At 48.9% G+C, this 19,832-nt stretch overlaps 1 protein-coding gene across 3 annotated transcripts in view; it reads left to right on the forward strand.

The window, feature by feature from the left end:
• The window catches only part of LOC118219590 (inactive rhomboid protein 2-like), a 40,116-nt gene that overhangs the window by 3,759 nt on the left and 16,525 nt on the right, over positions 1–19,832 (forward strand). The window contains exons 2-7 of one of the 3 annotated variants that reach the window (XM_035402875.1): positions 4,050–4,178; positions 14,114–14,263; positions 15,921–16,060; positions 17,278–17,458; positions 18,967–19,179; positions 19,617–19,745. In XM_035402875.1, the coding sequence (XP_035258766.1) occupies positions 14,135–14,263; positions 15,921–16,060; positions 17,278–17,458; positions 18,967–19,179; positions 19,617–19,745 (792 nt within the window). In that variant the 5' untranslated portion in view covers positions 4,050–4,178; positions 14,114–14,134. Of the gene's footprint in view, positions 1–811; positions 831–4,049; positions 4,179–14,113; positions 14,264–15,920; positions 16,061–17,277; positions 17,459–18,966; positions 19,180–19,616; positions 19,746–19,832 lie in introns of those variants that run through there. The other 2 variants (XM_035402877.1, XM_035402876.1) reach the window with 2 other exon arrangements.

Below are 19,832 nucleotides of genomic sequence, written 5' to 3' on the forward strand. Positions count from 1 at the left end.
AACGACTGTGGGACTGACTTGCTTTATTTTGAAAAGGTCTCCCTGCCGTCCTGATTGGTTTATTTGGCCCATAGTTTTTTTTTTTACAGAACGATAGAGGGTTCTTGGTGATTAGATAGATAGCAGACAGACATTAAAATGACTTCTACAACCAGTGCTTTTGTTCCTGATTGGCAGCCTAAAAGCTACTAATCAGATGACCTTACCTATGGGACACTGTCACAGTGCTATACCTGATGAACTGAACTACATGCATTCTATCAATGGAGGTATTTCTGTCTTTATCTTAAGCTATATACTGAATGCACATTGTTTATTTTGTTGTCAATAAATAGGTTTGCTAAAAACATGCAAATAAGAAAAAGAACAGACACTTTGTTTCTTGGTGCTGGACATTTTGTCATAGATATGTCGTTACATATATGGTTGTAAATTAATCTGTAAAAGTCTAAAACTGGAAATTCCTTTGCAAGGGCAAATGCAAGTAATGATCGTTTTTCCATAGATAAATAGCCTGCACAAATATGCTGGGCTCTGTTTAATGGCAGCCCTGCATTACTGTACGTCTCTAACCCAATTCACACGTGACTTAATGCGTAAAAGAAACGGGGACAGTAAGACGTAATATAATTTTGCCACGGCTTCTTGGCACTTTCACCGTATTTAACAGTGCTTCATATTTAACATCGTGGCAGACGTGTTTATTTATGCTGTTGTTCTGCGAACTTTAAACACCTGCGTTTGACAGAGAGAAATAGCAGTTCAGTTACACCACAGAACACGTGCGTGCGGGGAAGAAATCAACCGGGGGTTTTCCTGCGGTGTCTAAGGTAGGCAGCCTAAAGTGTTTTTTAAAGCCGCCAAAGTCGCCTATTATACAGGAGAAATCCTGAAAAGAAAAGTAAAACAATTTAAAATGAGCGGTTTATTTATTGGTACGATTTGGTTGTGAATGATAGGCTACTGTATTTCACGTTTGCGTGCAATCTTAGACACACTAAATTAAATTTACGTAGAATCTGTTAACTTGCATGAAAGAATGCGTCTGTGCCATATGCAGTCTATGGACGGTACACATAGAGCGCTGACAGCTGCGCGTGCCACTCAAGGGTGTGCTGTTTACAACAGAAACCGCCCATCTGCGTACATTTTGGCGGTTTTTGTGTCTGTGTAAGGCAATTGCTTATTTGTCATGGCATCTGCTGATCTATATATTTATAGATCATTATTATGAGATGTAATTGGACATAATTCCATGAAAATATTTGAAATATGCGATAATGGTTTTTGCAAATATGCAATCTCTTTACGATGGGAAATGGTTTGGGATTTGGCAACTGAGTGGATTCTGCTGTATTATCATTAGCTCTACTCTGATTTTGCCTATATATGCGGGCTGAACTGAGATATAAAATTATGATGAAACTTTTATGTTGTTATAAGGTAGGATACAAGTAACACCAGTGACAAAATGGATGGTGAATGACACCTTAAAATGTGTTGATCCTTCAGTATTGGCTATGCCCTTAAGTCATTGATTGGCTAAGGAATCCGCACACCTTGCTCTCAAGGCTTTAAACTGGCAGCTGATTGAAAGGGAAGCCACAGAAACCCGTAGACACCGCCGCCCCCTTGGAGTTCAGTTTGAAACCCCCTGCATTAGACCCTGCAGCGGTTTCTGTGTCTCCGCGACAACGGCCTTGGCCCTCAGCTGCCGCACTCCATCAAGCCCTTTAGGAGTGGGCTATCTAAGCAAGCCTCCTCCCGCCAGTAGAGTCTCTGTGAAGTGTTACGCAGTGGAGGGGCAGGTTTGCTGTTCCACGGTGTCTGAGACATTGTACTGTGGAAATGGTTTGTGCGTATTGATAGGATTACGACTTTGCTTCACCATGTGGAAAAAATAATATACTATGCATACTTGATATTTTTTTAATTTTTTTAAATTTAACCTTTATTTACCCAGGGTAGGTTCGCTGAGCATGGATGCTCTTTTGCAGGAACGCCCTGCTGCACGCTCATACACATTCACACCTGGGAGCTGCCCAGTACAACCACAATCCTCTATTGTTGGCCACTGAGCAGCTCCACTGGAGGGAGAGAACATTTTTTAGCCAATTAAATCCGGGGATGAAAACTGTAATCATACTTCTTAAGTATTCTTAAGTATGAAATTGGTGTACTTTCAGGTATGCTTATTAAGCATACTGATTTTTCACATTGGTTGTCTCAACTTATTTCCTGCTAAGAAAGAAAAACACAGAAAGACCCACACAGGGGGGTTGTGTCAGTTGACTGCCAGTCTTCTGAAAGCTTAGTGCAGACGCTTCCTGTGCACAGTTAGCAAGAGGAGTTCAGCAGGAGAGGGGGACGATGCCAGCTTGCCCTTCCTGGTTCGGCAGCATTATAAGTAACTTACTGAAGCCGGCTGCTTTGTCCTTGGCTCAGCTTTGTGCATTTGTGTGTTTGCTGTATCATCGTGTTTTATTTATTTATTTATTTATTTATTTTTAATGTGTGGTGGCTTTATACGTACTTAATGACGGTTTTTTTCCTTGGTATGACTCTCTGTGTTGCACCACCTCTGTGGGGGCCACGCCCACCTTGCCAGGTGGTGTGAGTGCGAGCAGGATGTGCTTGGGAAGAACGCAGTTAGCTGCGGTGGCTGCGGCTGCTATCAGCTCGCTGCTCCTCGGCTGCAGGTTTGGACATGTGCTGCAGAGGAACCGGGGGTTTCGTTTCGTCACATCCTCCCACGGATTATTAATTAATTAATTCATTCATTTATTTATTTATTTATTTATTTATTCCACGGGGCCAAATTTGGTCTTGGGTTTCTTATGGCCTGTTAGGGCACGTTGGGTTTTGTGAATAAGGAATTGTGATCTCATCACATTCCTCCAGCAACATTAAGTAGTGTGTGTGTGTGTGTGCGCGTGTGTGTGTGTGTGCGCGTGTGTGCGTACGTGCCTGTGTGTGTGTGCCTGTGTGCGTGCATCTGTGTGTGTGTGAGTGTGTGTGTGTCTGTGTACGTGCGTGTGTAGGCAGGTTAGCAGTTTGTTTGTTTTTTGCCGTTGCGTGCTCACGTCAGGGTGAGAAGCTGAGCGGTGTACCGCTGCAGCTGAGCTCCCACTCATTACCTCTGCTGCCGCCGCGGTGTGTGGCTGCTCTCTGAAAGGGACGCTTATCACACGCTAAATATTTCTACGGTTACATCCACTGACACAGCTACTGCTGCTGGCTACAGACACCGTGACGGCAGCGGCCCGAGAAGCGCGGTCTCCACTCGAAGTGTGAAGAAGTCTGTTGCTCAAGGCTTTAGTGGAGTGTGTGAGGCGTGAAAAATGAGGGGCGTGTGTGTGTGTGTGTGTGAGAGTGTGTGTGCGTGTGTGTGTGTGTGAGTGTCTGTGTGTGTGAGTGTGTGTGAGTTTCACTGCCTGCACTAAGCTGAGAGAGAGGGAGAGTGTGTGTGTGTGTGTGAGTGTGTGTGAGTTTCACTGCCTGCACTGAGCTGAGAGAGAGAGAGAGTGTGTGTGTGTGTGTGTGTGTGTGTGTGTGAGTGTCTGTGTGTGTCTGTGTGTGTGTGTGTGTAAGCGAGCGCTGTGGGACGCGCGCGATGCGTGGCGGGTCTCCGTGGCGATGGCGTGCGGCAGCGGCGTCGTCTCTTCGGCTAAGGGGGGCACGTGCTGCTTCGCGAAAGGCGGGGGGACCGGGACTCACGCTGCTGTGACTCAGTAGCTTTAGAAAGGCGGCCTGGCCGGGACTCACGCTGCTGTGACTCAGTAGCTTTAGCAAGGCGGCCTGACCGGGACTCACGCTGCTGTGACTCAGTAGCTTTAGCCGTGCGCTCCGCTCAGCCCGCTGTGGGCGTCCCACCAGGAGCCCTGAGAGTGAGCTGTGTGTGTGCACAACATGCAAATGTCTTGTGAAATTATTTTGGACTTAGTGCAGTGCCCGGGGGGGAGGTCATACGTGCTACTTTTAAACAGTTTTCTTTCTTCCTTTCTTTCTTTCTCTCTCTCTCCCTCTCTCTCTCTCCCTCCCTCCCCCAGGCCGGCGCGGGTCCTTTTTTCGAGGCGGCGGGCGGGGTGTCGTAATGACCGGCTGAAGCCTCTCTTCCTCTTTCGGACGCAGAGAGTCTCCCGCTGACCGCACGTCGAGCGCTTACCGCTTCCCGAGCTGTGAGTGATGCGGCCATTTCTGCTGAAATAACTGAAATACATTACATTACATCACAGGCATTTAGCAGACGCTCTTATCCAGAGCGACTTACACAACTTTTACATAACATTTTACATTGTATCCATTTATACAGCTGGATATATACTGCAGAAATAACGGTTTGCTTTGCTCAAGGGTACAACGGCAGTGTCCTTGCCCGGGAATCGAACCTGCGACCTTTCGGTTACAAGCCCAGTTCCTTACCCACTGTGCTACACTCCGTCCGAAATGAATGTTGCATTGGCAGCTTGTTTTTCAGGCTGGACTCGCGGTACAGCATGTCCAGAGAACGAAAAGCCGTCTATTTTTGGGCCGTTTCATGGCACTCGTAATTGTGTTAGCGTGCAGTGGTTTGGACACAGAGTCCTTGTGTAAAAATGCGGTGGAAAGTGAAGGAATTTTTAATGAGAAACAAATGTAGTTATGCTGGTGGTGGTGGAGGTGCAGCTTCGGATGGTTTTCTAAAAGCGCTGGGCCATTCTTGTCTCCGGAGGATCATATTTAATGTTTTATCGGGAGTGTTTTGTTTGTTTAGGCCTAACCCTCCACGGAACTGCACAGAGCTTTGGCCACTGCTGGAAATGTATTAAGTCCCAGTGCCTACCGAGCTCAGCACATGGGAACGGTACAGTGTGCAGCCAGGCGTGGCTCTCTCTCTCTCTCTCTCTCTCTGTCTCTTTCTCTCTCTCTCTCTCTCTACCTGTCTCTCTCTCTCTCTCTCTCTCTCTCTTTCTCTCTCTCTCTGCCTGTCTCTCTGTCTCTCTCTCTCTCTCTCTTTGTCTCTCTCTCTCTCTGTCTCCTTTCGGTCTGGAGGAAGTGAAACCTGACTCTTCGTGCTCTGACTCTTCTGAGGAGAAGCAAGCCCGGGCGAGTAAAGGGTAGCGCAAGTCGGGACACATCGCATTCCGCACGCTTTGCATACGCAGACTGCGTCGTAGTGGGGGGGGGGGGGGGGGGGGGGGGGGGGGGGGGGGGGGGGGGGGAGTGGGACCGACTACCCAGGGCCCGAATGGGGGGGGGGGGGAGCCTCGAAAAGCCTGGAATGATGCATGAGAGACGTGGATCCAAGAGAGGAAGGGGGCCCGCAGAGACTGCTTATGTATGGGGCCCGGAATTTTGTGCTACACCCCTGCCCTGCCCGCACGCGTTGCGGAACAAACTTACTGAGGCTGCCCCTCATGCTAGGGGACGCTGGGGATAGTCATTCCTGGAACACATGGTGGCAGCAGATACTAGGCCTGGAAGCTCTCTGTGGAACACTGCGTAGCTCTTCCTGTGGAAATGCTCTTACAGTGGCTAGAATAGGGAGTGCTGGCAGTCAGGCCTGGGTCAAATATGAATTTTTTTGGGATTCAAATACTTTTCTACACTTTGCTGATCTTGTCTGGTGCATTGGAACCAATGAAATACTCTCAAAAAGTGCAAACCCCGCCTTCTGGTCATATCATATTGGCAGGCTCAATTACACCCAGGCAAGATCAGTAGAGCACAGATAAGTATTTGAATCCAAAACAGAAACGCAGTTGACCCAGGTCTGCTGGCAGTGCTCGCTTATCTGAAGGGGGACTAAAGGAAGGCCCTCTGTGCTGGAGCATGATTGGCTGACGCAGAAGAGCTTCTGTGTTGGCTGCAGTCTCCCAGTGCTACCCAGGGAGCCATTAAAATGTGTGTGCTCCACGTAAAGGGGTCCTCTGCTATTTTCACAAAGAAATAGCGACATTTTGAAAAAACACTGCTATGAAGCTCTGTGACTTGGGCTCTCGTTTCAAATGTAATGACCATTGCTGCGTTACTGCAGTGCATTGTGGGAAATTGTACGCAGGCTGGCTCAATGTCCCCACTTCTTTCACGTGTGATCGTGCCTTTTGTTTTGTGTGTGTCGTGTTCAGCGGCTGTGACTTTGGCGAATACAAGCCTTCTCTTTGAGGTCAGGCTGAATGGGCAGTATGTTGCTAAGGATCCCGCAATGCTACCAGCCTCTGGTAGCAGGCCTTGTTTTCAAGTTTCAGTTAGCGAGCACAGTAGCCTTTATTTCCAGCAAAGGGCAGTTGAACATTCTCTTTCTTAGCTGTTATTGTCATACAGAAAACTGTTACTGAACTTTTCGCTTTCCCTCTTTCTCGGTTTCTTTCTGAAAGAAGCTCGCCTCATTCTTTGAAGCTTAGTAAATTACCTGCTTTCTCATTTCAGCTTCTAACAGCCTCAGTCTTAAAGCTCATTGGATAGTTATCCTTTACAGTCAGTCGTACATGAATCCAGACGTGAGGTCACAGTGAGGTCACAATTAGCCTACATCTTCCCCTGCTTTCAACATCTGAAACAAAGATCTATAGCATAACAAGTTAGAGTTACAGAAGTCAAGTGAAGCCATTGATAATGGTCTATGTTTATGTCCCGTCACATGTTTTACAGTGTGATTCCTCCAATGAGTTGGCAGGACATGTATTGATCTTTTCTTGTATTTACGGACAATTTTGGACAAAATGTTTAAAACCATGATAGAAAATTTACAGTCAGATCCTTGCATTAATTTTATTTATTTTTTTGCATGGAATAAGCTTATTTGTAAATATGCTGATGGCATTTTTTAGTATTTTGAAAATGAAAAACAGAACTTAGGCAATAGTTCTTCACCTTTGTTGTTGACTTTACTGGCGTCACTGTTCACCCCCGTGATGTCATTTGACATGTTTTTGACGGGCAGAAGTGTTTCCACTGGCGGGAAAGTCCTTCCTGATCCCTCTGAGATTTTCTTCGCTGTTTGCTGACGTCGTCGTGGAAACCAGTTAAAGAGTTCCCGTTAATTACCTTGGACGCATTGTATAAAATACTTAGAAATGTGTGAGCGTAGGACGAAAAAAACCCGTGGTGAAAATGGGAAATGTGCAAAACCACTCCCCAGTTTAATAGGAGCAGTTTGCTGCCGATTTCCCAGCCGTCCTAACCAGCTGTAGTTTCTTTGAGACTCGTCAGTTCCTCTAATTAATTATGGACTTTGACCGTCCCTGAGAAATGGTCCTGGGTTATTCCCCAGCGTAGCCTGGGGAACCGGGTCATGGAAACGAGGGAACTGTAGGCGGCGAACTGCATCTCATCACATAAATATCGGTCAGTCCGCTTCTCTGAAACCCAAACCCAGTGACTCACAAGACCAGAAGGTGTAGGATTAAGGACAAGGTTAGGCTTACAAAATGCACCTCGGAAACATTTACAGGAAGTCACACGCGGACAGATAGGAGGCCCTGTGCGTGTGTGCGTGTGTGCGTGTGCGTGTGTGTGTGTGTGTGTGTGCGTGTGCGTGTGCGTGTGTGTGTGTGTGTGTGTGTGTGTGTGTGTGTGTGTGTTCCACGTCTCTTCCCCCTCCCCATCTCTCTGTACCGTGCCAGCTCCAAATTCAGTTGATTTGGACTCTTGCTGAACAGCCCTTTTGTGTCAGGATAAGCAGCGGCTGGTACTGTCTCTCTGCGAGTTAGACCGGGAACACTCCTGAATCAGGAAACGTCCATTAATTCAGGGTGATGGGTCCCATGGGGTGGAGGGGGTAACGCTGCAGCCAACTAACCCCCCCCCCCCCTCCGCCAACCCCTCTCCCTGCCATTCCCCCCCCCCCCCCCCCACCCCCCTCCCTGCCATTCCCCCCCCCCTCCCCCCACCCCCCTCCCTGCCATCCCCCCCCCCCCCCCGCCCACCCCCCTCCCTGCCATTCCCCCCCCCCTCCCTCCCCTCCCCTCCAACACAGAGAGTTGGAGAGTGACTTTGACTTCTCTGGTGTCAGATTTCTCAAGAGATACGCCTTGTCCCGGTTGCCTCCATTTTCCAAAAAGCCGTCGGCGAGGCCTTTATTGATTCCCGGAGGCTTCGACCGATAGCTTTTTGAAAACCTCCGTGCGCGTAACGGGGGTTTGGGGGAAAAGGAGACGGCGGCGCTGACTGCTCCGCCTCCCCGCCTTCTCCGGCCTTAGCAGAGCGATTCGCGCCGGAATGAAACCGCAGTAGCCCGAAAGGGGTGAAAAGGGAGCCGTTACTGAACTTGTAACTGTGACGCGCAGCGAGGTGATAAGGTAAGCTCTGGTTTAAGTGTCAGAGATGGTTTTTGTCCGATTTCACTGCTCTGGAACGGGCTTCTGCCCGTTATTTAAACGTTTTCCTGCATGCCGTTATTTCAACAAAAAAAAAGAAATTGGCTAAGAAAGTGTTTATTTGTGGCCGGTTGCCAGATTGTGCCATCGGTGTGCCGAAGGGTCGGTAAAATGCAGAAGCTAGATACTGGCGCGTGAGCTCATTTTTAGGATGCCGAAGCAGTGTCCCCTTGCACCGGCGCAGGAGCGAGCTGTTCGAACCCTGTGCGCTCGAGCTGTTTGATGCTGCCGTGGCTGGCCCAGCGCCTGCTCACGTGGCTGGTCCCGTGAGCCGTCCTTTCTGCCGAGCTCCCCGCCGGGTCTGTCTCCGCTACGGTCAGCGCCTGCTATCCCACGCGCTGTGCTACGAGCGATGCTAACGGTAGCGCCTCTTAGCCACTCTACGGCAGGAGCAATTAGTGGGGGGATGGGGGGGGGGCAGCAAAGCTGAGTCATCCCACATAAATTGAGTCACTGGTGGACACCACGTTTTTAACAAAAGATGCATTGACTCCCTCCCTTTTTGGCTGGACCGCAAATGTCTGTGACTGAGTGATGAAGTTACACCATTGGTCGGCCGAGTTATGAAGTCACACCATTGGTCGGCCGGATCACGCGTGTTAGGTCCAGCCATATACTAGGTTTTAACCTGGTCTTGTTTACACACTGTCTGATCTACATTGGAAAGCAGAGAACTAGCTTTGCAGGTGTTTTCTGCGTTAACAGCTCCTGGTGTTGTGGGCTTTAGATTTATTTATACTACATAAACATTGTATTGTATGTTTAAGATGATCGTTTTAAAATGTATTTGTCTTTTTTGGGGGTTTTGACCTCAATTTGGGTAAAACTTGTAGGTACATAACTTCCTGGTGTGAGGTTTGCAAGTTGTTTGTAGTTCCGGTTTTTGGCCAATAAGAATGATGACCTAGCAGGCCAGCCTTATTTTGCAGTACAGTTACATTTATCAGTAGCTGACACCATGAAATCAACAGGGAACATTTAATTGTTTTGTATATAAGAAACCAAGCCATCTACTGATATATTCCCTCTCTGGTTTTGGGGTTTTGGTGTTTGAGGAAGAATGGGAGGTCTTTACTGGTGTCACTGTTCACCCCCGTGATGTCATTTGTGCTGATGTGCTGATGTGAGTAGCCAATAGGATTTTGGGAGGTGCTGTAAAGCTGCATGATAGGTCAGGAAGGACTATGGATCATAAACTACGGTGGGGTTTCCGTCTGGTTCACAGGGGCCAGGATCCCAGGAGCCACTTTCTGAGTGAAATCAGTTTTAATGCACGTAATTCACGTAATTTCAGAAATTTATAATATTTAAAAGTGCTTTCTCGTTTTTCTTTTTCTTCTGGTGAGCCATCAAAATCTATTGTTTATCATTCAACATTGACCCTCGTCAGGAAAAGTCAGAAACACTGTTTTGGCAACATTGTGGCGTTAAACGCTTCTTTTTGTAAACTTGTGAATCAGACCCTGGAGCCACTTGCTGGCAGCAGTGTGCGGAGCAGCAGGACGGTAATGACAGCTTTCGGAATTGTAGGTTAATCAAGATATTACCTAAAACAGGTAAAATGACCGTTATCCCAGGAAGAAGCAGATCAAAAGTTCGTAGTAAAAACAGGAAGATTTATTACGCAGCCGGCTACGGGAACAACTAAGAGAGAAAGTTCGAAATAGTACCGGTGGGTAATTAGATTTATACAGTTTAGAGTGGGTACATTTTGCATAATGTCAGAACTGGAGCGCTGCCTCTGATTGGTGATGAGAGGCTGTGCTTCCTTCTGATTGGACCATTCAAATTAAAAACCCATCCTATCTATTCAAACAGGTTCCATTCACATTGAAATTGAAATACAACAGGGGGGCTCGCCCCCTTCCCCCCCCCGAGGCCCAGCGGAAACTTCCCAAACGCAGAATACACAAAACTGTCTGTTTCCCAACAGAATGAGCCGTTAAAAGCGGAGGTGTGTCGCGTTCGTTTGTACGCTCCATAGCTTCGCTGCTTCGGCAGTTATTGTTCCGATCATATTGAATCTGATGAAGTAGAGCAGATGGGACAGACAAGTGAAGCGAGGAGAGACGATGTGGGCAGCAGTGTGGTATAACGGGTAAGGAGTTGGTCTTGTAGCCTAAAGGTCGCAGGTTCGATTCCCCGCTAGGACACTGCCGTCGTACCCTTGAGCAAAGGTACTTAACCTGAATTGCTTCAGTATATATCCAGCTGTATGATTGGATACAATGTAAAATGCTATGTAAATTACTTGTATGAGTCGCTCTGGGTAAGAGCGTCTGCTAAATGCCTGTAATGCAATGTAATGTGAGCTGAGCTGAGAAGGGAAAATGGCGGGGTTATGGGAGATGGACCAGAGAAGATAAAGGGAATCTGCTCTAATGGATTCTGAAGAGCCATTCACCCTGCGTTGTGTTGTGTTTTTGTTCTTTTTGTTCTCCTTCTCACACAGTTCACACGTGTAATTATCCTGACAGCGGAACGTTGTGGACTCTCGTCTGTCTATTCTAAAAAAAAAAAAAAGGCACCAGGGGTGAAATTAATCCCTCTGAAAGTTTTGGGTTGGCCATTCGAGTCATTTATTGACCACTTAAGGGGCCCATTGATGTGGACAGCTGATGTGTGCGTTAGCTGAGGCCCGGCATCAACTGGAGGCCTTTCACTTTGAGCCGATGCCATAAGACTGTTAGCCAGCCCGAGGTACGACAGGGCTGACTGTATAGTTTGTAAAATACCCAAATTGCCGAGCAACCTCATTCATGTATTTACGTAGTGCAGTTTGGGCTGGTGTAGGTGCTCCCAAAGCAGTTTAAATATATATAAAACATACAAAATATTCACAGTGCAAAATATACAAAAGATGTACAGGGTTATATTTCAAGTCAAGTCAAAGTTTGTTTATATAGCACATTTACAACAACCACAGTTGACCAAAGTGCTTGAACGAAACTTAAAATACCAAAAACGAATATAAAAGTAATAAAAATAAGAATAAAAGGAAACAATAAACATGGTAATAAAAGAATTATATAGAAGATAAAAACAAGGTGACAAGCTCAACTCGAATTGAATGCCAATGAGAAGAGGTGGGTCTTCAGCAGCGACTAAAAAGATTCTAGGGTCTGAGCAGTTCTTATATGAAAAAGTAGGCTGTTCCAGAGATATTTTGTTGAAATATGTCAGTCTGGAAAGGGTTACAAAGCTGTTTGGAAGGCTCTGGGGCTCCACCGAACCACAGCGAGGGCCATTATCTCTAAACGGAGAACAAACAATGGAGAATGGAACTGTGGTGAATCTTCCTATAGGAGTGGCACCAAGCCAAAATGTATCAAAGGGCCCAGTGACAACTCATTCAGGAAGTCACAAAAGATCCCAGAAGAACATCCAAAAAAAAACTGCAGGCCTCTCTGGCCTCAGCTAAAGTCAGTGTTCATGACTCGGTAAGAAAGAGACTGGGCAAAAAAACAAAAAAGGGAGAGTAGCCAGGTGGAAACCACTGCTAACCAAGAGAAACATCAATGCTCATCTTGCATTTGCAAAAAAAAAAGAAAAGCGCCTGTATGATCCCCACATATTTTGGGATAATGTTCTATAGACAGATGAGATTGGGTGGCAGTGTAGCACAGTGGGTAAGGAACTGGGCTTGTAACCGAAGGGTCATAGGTTTGATTTCTGGGTAGGACACTGCCATTGTACCCTTGAGCAAGGTACTTAACCTGCATTGCTTCGGCATATACCCAGCTGTATAAATGGATGCAGTGTAAATGCTATGTAAAAAGTTGTGTACGTCGCTCTGGATAAGAGCGTCTGCTAAATGCCTGTAATGCAATGTAAGGTAATGAGTCAGAAGTGGGACTTTTTGAATGATATGGGTCACACTGTGTCTGACTTAAAGCAAATACTGAATTTTACAGAAAGAACATCATGCCAACAGTCAAACATGGTGGTGGCAGTGTCATGGTGTTGGGGATGCTTTGCTGCCTTGTGACCTGGATGACTTTCCATTATTGAAGGAACCATGAATTCTGCTCCGTACCAGAAAATTCTTAAAGAGAATGTCCGGTCATCTGTCCGTGTGCAGAAGCTGCAGCGTAACTGGGTTACGCCGGATGGCAATGATCCAAAACGCAAAAGCAAATTCATATCTGCATGGCTGAAAAGAAACTAAATTAAAGGTTTGGATTGGCCTAGTCCAGCGTTTTTCAACCCTGGTCCTGGGGACCCACTGCCCTGCATGTTTTAGATGTCTCCCTGCTCCAACACACCTGATTCAAATGAATGGGCCGTCATCAAGCTCTGCAGAAGCCTGATAACGACCCATTCATTTGAACATCTAAAACATGCAGGGCAGTGGGTCCCCAGGACCAGGGTTGAAAAACACTGGCCTAGTCAAAGCCTTGACTTTAACCCAATACGCAGTGGCGGGACTAGGAAATTAGCAGTTCATGCACGAAAACCTAGCACATTCTTCTTCGCAGTTCTGCAAAGAAGAAAGTGAAAGACTGATAACAGGTTATAGGAAGCATTTGGCTGCGGTTGTTGCTGCTAAAGGTTGTGTAACCAGTTGTTAAATTTAAGGGGGCAGTTAACTTTTTCATGCGGGGGATATGGGTGGGTGTTTAACTTTTTTCCTTAAACAGATGAAATAATTTAAAGGTGTTTTTCATTGGCTCAGGTTCCCTTTTGTCTAATATTACATTTTGTGTAAACAAGACATCCGAAGCCATTCAGTGTGAAAAATATGCAAATAATTTTTACATTCAGTATATTATGTAAAGCAGGGGCTCACGCTTCAAGAAGCGTCTAACATCTGCTACGGCTAACAAGGGACTCCTCAGGGAGGCCAAAGGCTTAAGTAAATAGAGAAGTAGAGAAACGTTATGAATGTGAAACTCTGAGTACTCAGAGGCTGATGATCCAGTAATGGAGACCTAAGGTTGTGACTCATCATGAAATTCACAGTGATATAGACTCACGAATGAGCCAGACGTTCTCACACACACGCACGCACACACACACACACACACACACACACACACACACACACACACACACACACACCACTGGAAGCACAGCTTTGCTTTCTCACAGAGTCATATTTAGAAATTGTTACAGTTATTACACTGTAAGTGTAATATTTGGAGAACAGCCAGCTTCACCGTCTTCATGCAGGGCAGCCTTTTTAGTGCGGAAAGCCGCGATGCTCTTATTCCACGCATTCCAGCTGTCGCTGGCGATTTCCTGTTACTTTATATCCCAGATGGTACAAAATGTTCTTGCTCTAGGTAAAAAAAAAACAAAAAACAAACAATTCTTTCGACCCTTATGTTTGCACAGCACTGTTGGCCGTGAAAGTTTAAAGGGGAAAGTAAATGTGGCGGCAGGTCGATTCGCTGCATAAGTTCCTGTGTGAGCAACAAGTCTTCCGTGTGGTTGCTGGTGATAGGTGGAAACCCAATGTAGGGACAGTAGTGTTTTCTGTCATCTCATATAAACTGTCACGGTGTTGAGTTGCATAGCATAGCGTAGCATGTTGGTTGCTACAGCGGTGGATGAGAGTGTAGCCAGGGATATAAGTAACACGCACTGTGTATAGCAGTTTGAGCCATTCCCGGCCTTACTAGATAAATGCTGTTGTGTTATTGGAAGCCCCAAATTGGCCGAACGCTAGGCTAGCTGGCACACAGTGCTGTGCATTTGGGAGTGATATTCCCTCCCCTCTGTGTGACACGCTCTGTGCCCCTCCCCTTCTGTAGTGAGCCGCTGGCTCAGGCAGCATGTCGTCGGAAGATGACCGCAACGGCAGCCAATCAGACGGCAGCAGGCTGAAGAGCAAGAAGCCCCCCAGTCTGGTGATCGCCATCCCGCCCCCTGAGGACCAGGAGAGGACTGACGCTGAGAAGCAGGTAGGATGACCTTTCCCCTCCATTCCCTCCCCCGCGGGGGGGGGGGGAGGGGGGGCACTCCCTCTGCTGGCGATGAGGCGGACCAATGAGCTCCTTTCCCACAGGGCTGCTTGAGACCAGCGGTTTGAGCCCCCGCTGTGATGTCATTTTGTGCTTCAAATCCAGATTGGATGCTGTTGAGTTTTTCCATCATTTATATGTCACTTGGGAAAACTGTACTGCAAGATTCACCACCATGGTCAAGAACTGCATCACTGGCTTAAAGCTGAAACTGGCCTGGTCTAATCAGGGCCAGCTTGAGTCACTGGGTGTTACAAAGCCAAATCAAAGTGATTGATTATTGTCATGGTCATTTAGGTTTTTTGGTTAACTTTCCATGAAGCCGTCCCACAGGAGTTAAAACCTAAATGTCCGGATTAAGCTACAGTGGCCAATGTACACCCCCCAAGGGGCGGTTTCGTGTAGGTTAAGTGGCTGTCTAGCCAAAATCATGTGCTTCGTTGTGTGTGAAACCGTCAAGCACCATTAAATGTCACAACTGCACCGAGCAGCGTGTGTGGAGGGAGGGCTCTGTCTGTGGGCCAGTCTCGCGGGCTCAAGGGCGCCATCTGCTGGCACCACCGCTGGCACACCGCGGCGTTCCGTCAGTGTCAGTGCCAAACAAAACATTCCACAAAAATATTTACCGATTTTGTAGATTCAGAAAATGCGCTTTGGTGGATTTTCTAAGCGAATGTAGAGGCTGCGTTCTGTGATAGGCCAATGTCACGTTAACGACCTGCTCTGTTTAAACTGCTGCTGCTTCTCTCTGTCTGCTCGGTGGTAGTGGAACCTCTGTATCGCAGTCATGATGTTTTACTCATGCATTTTCAGACGAGTAAAAGCCTGCCTTTTTTAAGGACTCTTCCTGCTTGATTTAGTTTCATTCTTCTTTATGTAATGCAGTATTTCACACATGCCCCCGCCATCCCCCCCCATGATCTGATGCATGTCATAAAACCTCACCTGTTGCGGGCGGGCGGGGGGGGGTGAAAAACATCAATAACATTTGTCTGTAGCATTACCCATGAAACCTGTATATGACAGTGGCCGTAGCAACAGTAGCTGAGTTCTCCTGGCTAGCCCACAGTGGCCTCTTTCTTATTCTCATATTCTTTGCTCCAGCTCTTACGGAGATGCCTTTTATAGTGATTGTTGAGTAATGGGTGTCTAATTTTTTTTCAGTGAGATGCTTAAAAAAGACAACATCATCATCTTCGGCCTTCATATTCATAATTTATGTGGAAATAAACCCTGTTACCTTGGCACTTACGTTTTTGGAAATTATCAACCTGACATTTCCAAGAAATTAAGTGCAGGTTTTATTTGATCAGTGATCGCTTACATTACTTGCAGCTTTCTGTGGATTCAAGGCTGTATATAAGGGACTCGGACAAACATTTAATTCAGCCTTTCAAAATAAAAAATTGTATGCAAAATAAATCTTTTTAAGCCATTGACATAATTATTCCATAAAAACATGTGCGTTTAGGGTTCAGGGCAGTGGTGATGTGTGGGGAATGGGTGTGGGGATGTGTGGGGAATGGGTTGGGGAATGAGGAGCCCTCCCCGAGCCTTTGCCCCTGATGACACTCCTCTGTACTGCTGGGTTTTGCAGCCCCTGAGACCCTCCTTGAAGAAGAGCGGAAGTCTGCAGCAGTCCACAGAGGCCATGTCGGAGGACGGCATGTCGACCACGGCGCAGGAGAGGCGGGCGGCCTTCCGTAGGGAGACCTCCCTGTCCCAGAGCATCCGCAGGTGAGACTGCTCATCTGCTGCTCCTCTACTGCTCATCTGCTGCGTATCTACTGCTCACCTGCTGCTCCTCTGCTGCTCATCTGCTGCTCCTCTACTGCTCATATACCGCCCCTCTGCTGCTCATCTATTGCTCATCTGCTGCTCCTCTGCTGCTCATCTGCTGCTCCTCTACTGCTCATCTGCTGCTCCTCTACTGCTCATATACTGTTCCTCTGCTGCTCATCTGCTGCTCCTCTGCTGTTTCTCTGCTGCTCCTCTACTGCCCCTCTGCTGCTCATACACTGCTCCTCTGCTGCTCATCTACTGCTTATCTGCTGCTCCTCTGATGCTCATACACTGCTCATCCACTGCAGTTCTGCTGCTATTGTGCCTCAGCCAACCTCAGGGTGCTGCTTTGGTTGGGCAATGTTCTCGAGCAAAAATAGCCAATAGATGCTCCCCTCTCCCCTGACATCAGGCTGACTAACAGCCTTTGTGAACAGAGAATCAGCCATGTTAAAAGTTGTAATTTTGTGGTGCTGAAACTGAAAAATCTAATTGTACAGTCATACAAAATGAACACCATGTCCCTCACACAGATGCACACTGTGGTGTTGTACAAATCGAGGCTTTTTAAATCAGGGAGAGATGTGCTTACAGGAACAAATTGGTTCATTTGTTCTAAAAGCTTAGTAAAATACCATCACCAATTAGTCATACCAATAAGTGAACTGATGAACCACCAGACTGCAAAGAGCACTTCTTATTGATTAAATAGCCTTGCACGCTTAATTGCGTGTGTTCCCTGTGGTCACTGGCACACGCAGGTATTTTATACTCACCGAAGTGCTCCTGTCCCTCGGCACTAGTTACAGCGAGCAGCGGCGGGACGCAGGGCTGTTTAATTGCACGCGCCCCGCTTCGCCCACTCCAGTTCAGAGCGCTGTGACTGACAGCAGGCTGCTGTGAGCCTGCGGAGGGTGCTCCGTTCAGCTCGAGTCTGTCGCTCATCGTCAAGCGCTCTCAAACGGACGGGGAGGCGACCGTCTTTAACCCTCGGGGAGGCGGGCGTTTCGTCTCGCTGAAGTTCGCTACGGCGCCGACCTCCTTCCCCCGCGAGCGCGGGCGAACGGTGGTGGCGGCTCCGGCTCCCGGAGGAGTTAACGGCTCGTCCCCCCGCCCCCCGACAGGGCGGTTTTTAGCGTTTAAAGAAAAAATTTTTTTTTGCGATTTGGCAGGGGCACGGCGCAGTGGTTCGGCGTCGGCAACGGCTGCGAGACCAAGCAGCAGGAGTGGCACCGCAAGAGCCTGCGGCACTGCAGCCAGCGCTACGGCCGGCTGAAGGCCCAGTACCGCGAGCACGAGCCGCCCAGCCAGGACCACACGCTGGAGTCTCCTGCCCCCCACAGCATGCCCAAGGTACTGCGCCTCGCCGCGTCGCCGCATCACCGCGTCGCCTGCCGCCGCTCACCGCACGCACCCCCCCCCCCCCCCCCCCCCCCCCCCGGTGAGGTGCTTCTTCGCTCGGACGACGTGCTGGAGACCCGGAGACCCGGCCTCTGGCGCTCACTGGCAGGTCCCCCAAAAAACCACCATCTCAAATCGTTTAAAAACACACGGGGCTACGCAGTGCCTGAATTTAGCTGTTTGTCCCTGATGAGCACACTTTCTGCTCACTGCACTCTTATTATGTTGTCCGTACTCTACTGAGGAGTTAAATATGAAGTCACGTTTTGAAGGTGTAGGTATGTTGGTGGCAGCTGCCACAGCAGGTGATGTGGGTGCTCGTGCTACGGAGAGGAGCAGCTAGTTATGGATCCGTTTCCCCATCTGCAACTGAGCGCTGATGGCAATGAGGGAACCTGCACACAAGTGTGTCCCTGAGAGGAGGTGGAGAGAGGAGGAGGGAGGAGAGAGGATGAGGAGGGAGGATGAGAAGGAAAGGGGAGGAGGGAGGAGGAGGAGGAGGAGGCAGCAGTGGCAGCAGTGGCAGCAGCAGCAGGTGCAGTTTTGGGGAAGTAATTCCCTCTGCTTTAATAATGAATAACACAGGGCCTCCCAGCATGGCTGTTTGTTCCAGCGTGCTCTCTGCCCGTCCCCAGCTGCTGCCTCTACCTGCTCACCTGAGTGCAGTCTGCAGGTCAGGGGTAAGGTCTCTACCGGCTCACCTGAGTGCAGTCTGCAGATCAGGGGTAAGGCCTCTACCTGCTCACCTGAGTGCAGTCTGCAGGTCAGGGGTAAGGCCTCTGCCTGCTCACCTGAGTGCAGTCTGCAGGTCAGGGGTAAGGCCTCTGCCTGCTCACCTGAGTGCAGTCTGCAGATCAGGGGTAAGGCCTCTGCCTGCTCACCTGAGTGCAGTCTGCAGGTCAGGGGTAAGGCTTCTACCTGCTCACCTGAGTGCAGTCTGCAGGTCAGGGGTAAGGCCTCTACCTGCTCACCTGAGTGCAGTCTGCAGATCAGGGGTAAGGCCTCTACCTGCTCACCTGAGTGCAGTCTGCAGGTCAGGGGTAAGGCCTCTACCTGCTCACCTGAGTGCAGTCTGCAGATCAGGATCTGTCTCTGTACGTCTCCAACCTCAACGTTCTCCTTTCTGTCTCTGTACGTCTGTCTTGTGCGGCTATCGAAATGTTGCTGTAAAAAAAGGTTTGAAAGCCGCGATTTTGTTTCTGTCTTCCCACCACTGTACCCGCCTCCTGTGACTGTAACGCTACACCAACCGGTACTCCCAGCCCTTATCCTCCAAGCTCTCAGCATTTGCATTTCTGTTGCATGCAATTACAGGACTTCATTAGCTGCACTGATATGAATAGGTGGTTCAAGTGAGGAGTAATTTCCCCCTAAATATTAATGAGGAAGGCTAATTTTGGAGGGCTGAAATAAATTTACGTCCGATTTTTCCGACTCTTTCCCCTCTCTCGTCTGGCTAGATCGTGGACCCCCTGGCGCGGGGACGGGCGTTCCGCTACCCCGATGAGACGGACCGCCCCCGGACCCCGCACACGGCCCACCCGCCCCCCACCCCGGGCGTGGCCTCCCTGGCCTCCTTCACCAGCCAGCGCTCGGGCCACGCCCGCCTGGGCCGCAGGAAGAGAGAGTCCGTCGCCCGCATGAGCATCCGGGCGGCCAGCAGCCTGCTGAAGGTCAGTCCTGCGGCAGGAGGCCGTCCGCTTCTCTCAGGCCTGCAGATCGCCTGAGTCGCCCGCGCGCTCGCATGCGTGCTGTCAGTCTGCCAGTCAGTAGAGCAGCGGCTGGGTTTGTTAGTAGTTGGGTTTGTTAGCGGTTTGGGTTTGTTAGCGGTTTGGATTTGTTAGCGGTTTGGATTTGTTAGCGGTTGGGTTTGTTAGTAGTTGGGTTTGTTAGCAGTTGGATTTGTTAGCGGTTTGGGTTTGTTAGTGGTTTTGGTTTGTTAGCGGTTGGGTTTGTTGGCAGTTGGATTTGTTAGTGGTTTGGGCTTGTTAGCGGTTGGGTTTGTTAGCGGTTTGGGTTTGTTAGCGTTTGGATTTGTTAGCGGTTGGGCGTGTTAGCGGTTGCTGTCTGTGCGGTGCCTAACGGCGGTTTGGCGGATGGTCTGGCGCAGGGGCGGTCGGTGATTCCCGGCGCTCAGGCCAGGCGCAGTTTTCCGCGGCGGAGCTTCGCCCGGCCCAGCTGGATGGAGGAGGACACGGTGGACGGAGCCGACACCGGCGACTCGGTGTTCTTCAGCAAGGCAAGCGCACCCCCTCCGTCTCCCGCCACCCGGGCACCCTGTCCCCGTCCCGTCCCGTCCCCGTCCCGTCACACCCGGAGAGCGGCT

This window comes from Anguilla anguilla, chromosome 2 (assembly GCF_013347855.1).
Source record: "Anguilla anguilla isolate fAngAng1 chromosome 2, fAngAng1.pri, whole genome shotgun sequence".
Taxonomy (NCBI): Eukaryota; Metazoa; Chordata; class Actinopteri; order Anguilliformes; family Anguillidae; genus Anguilla; species Anguilla anguilla.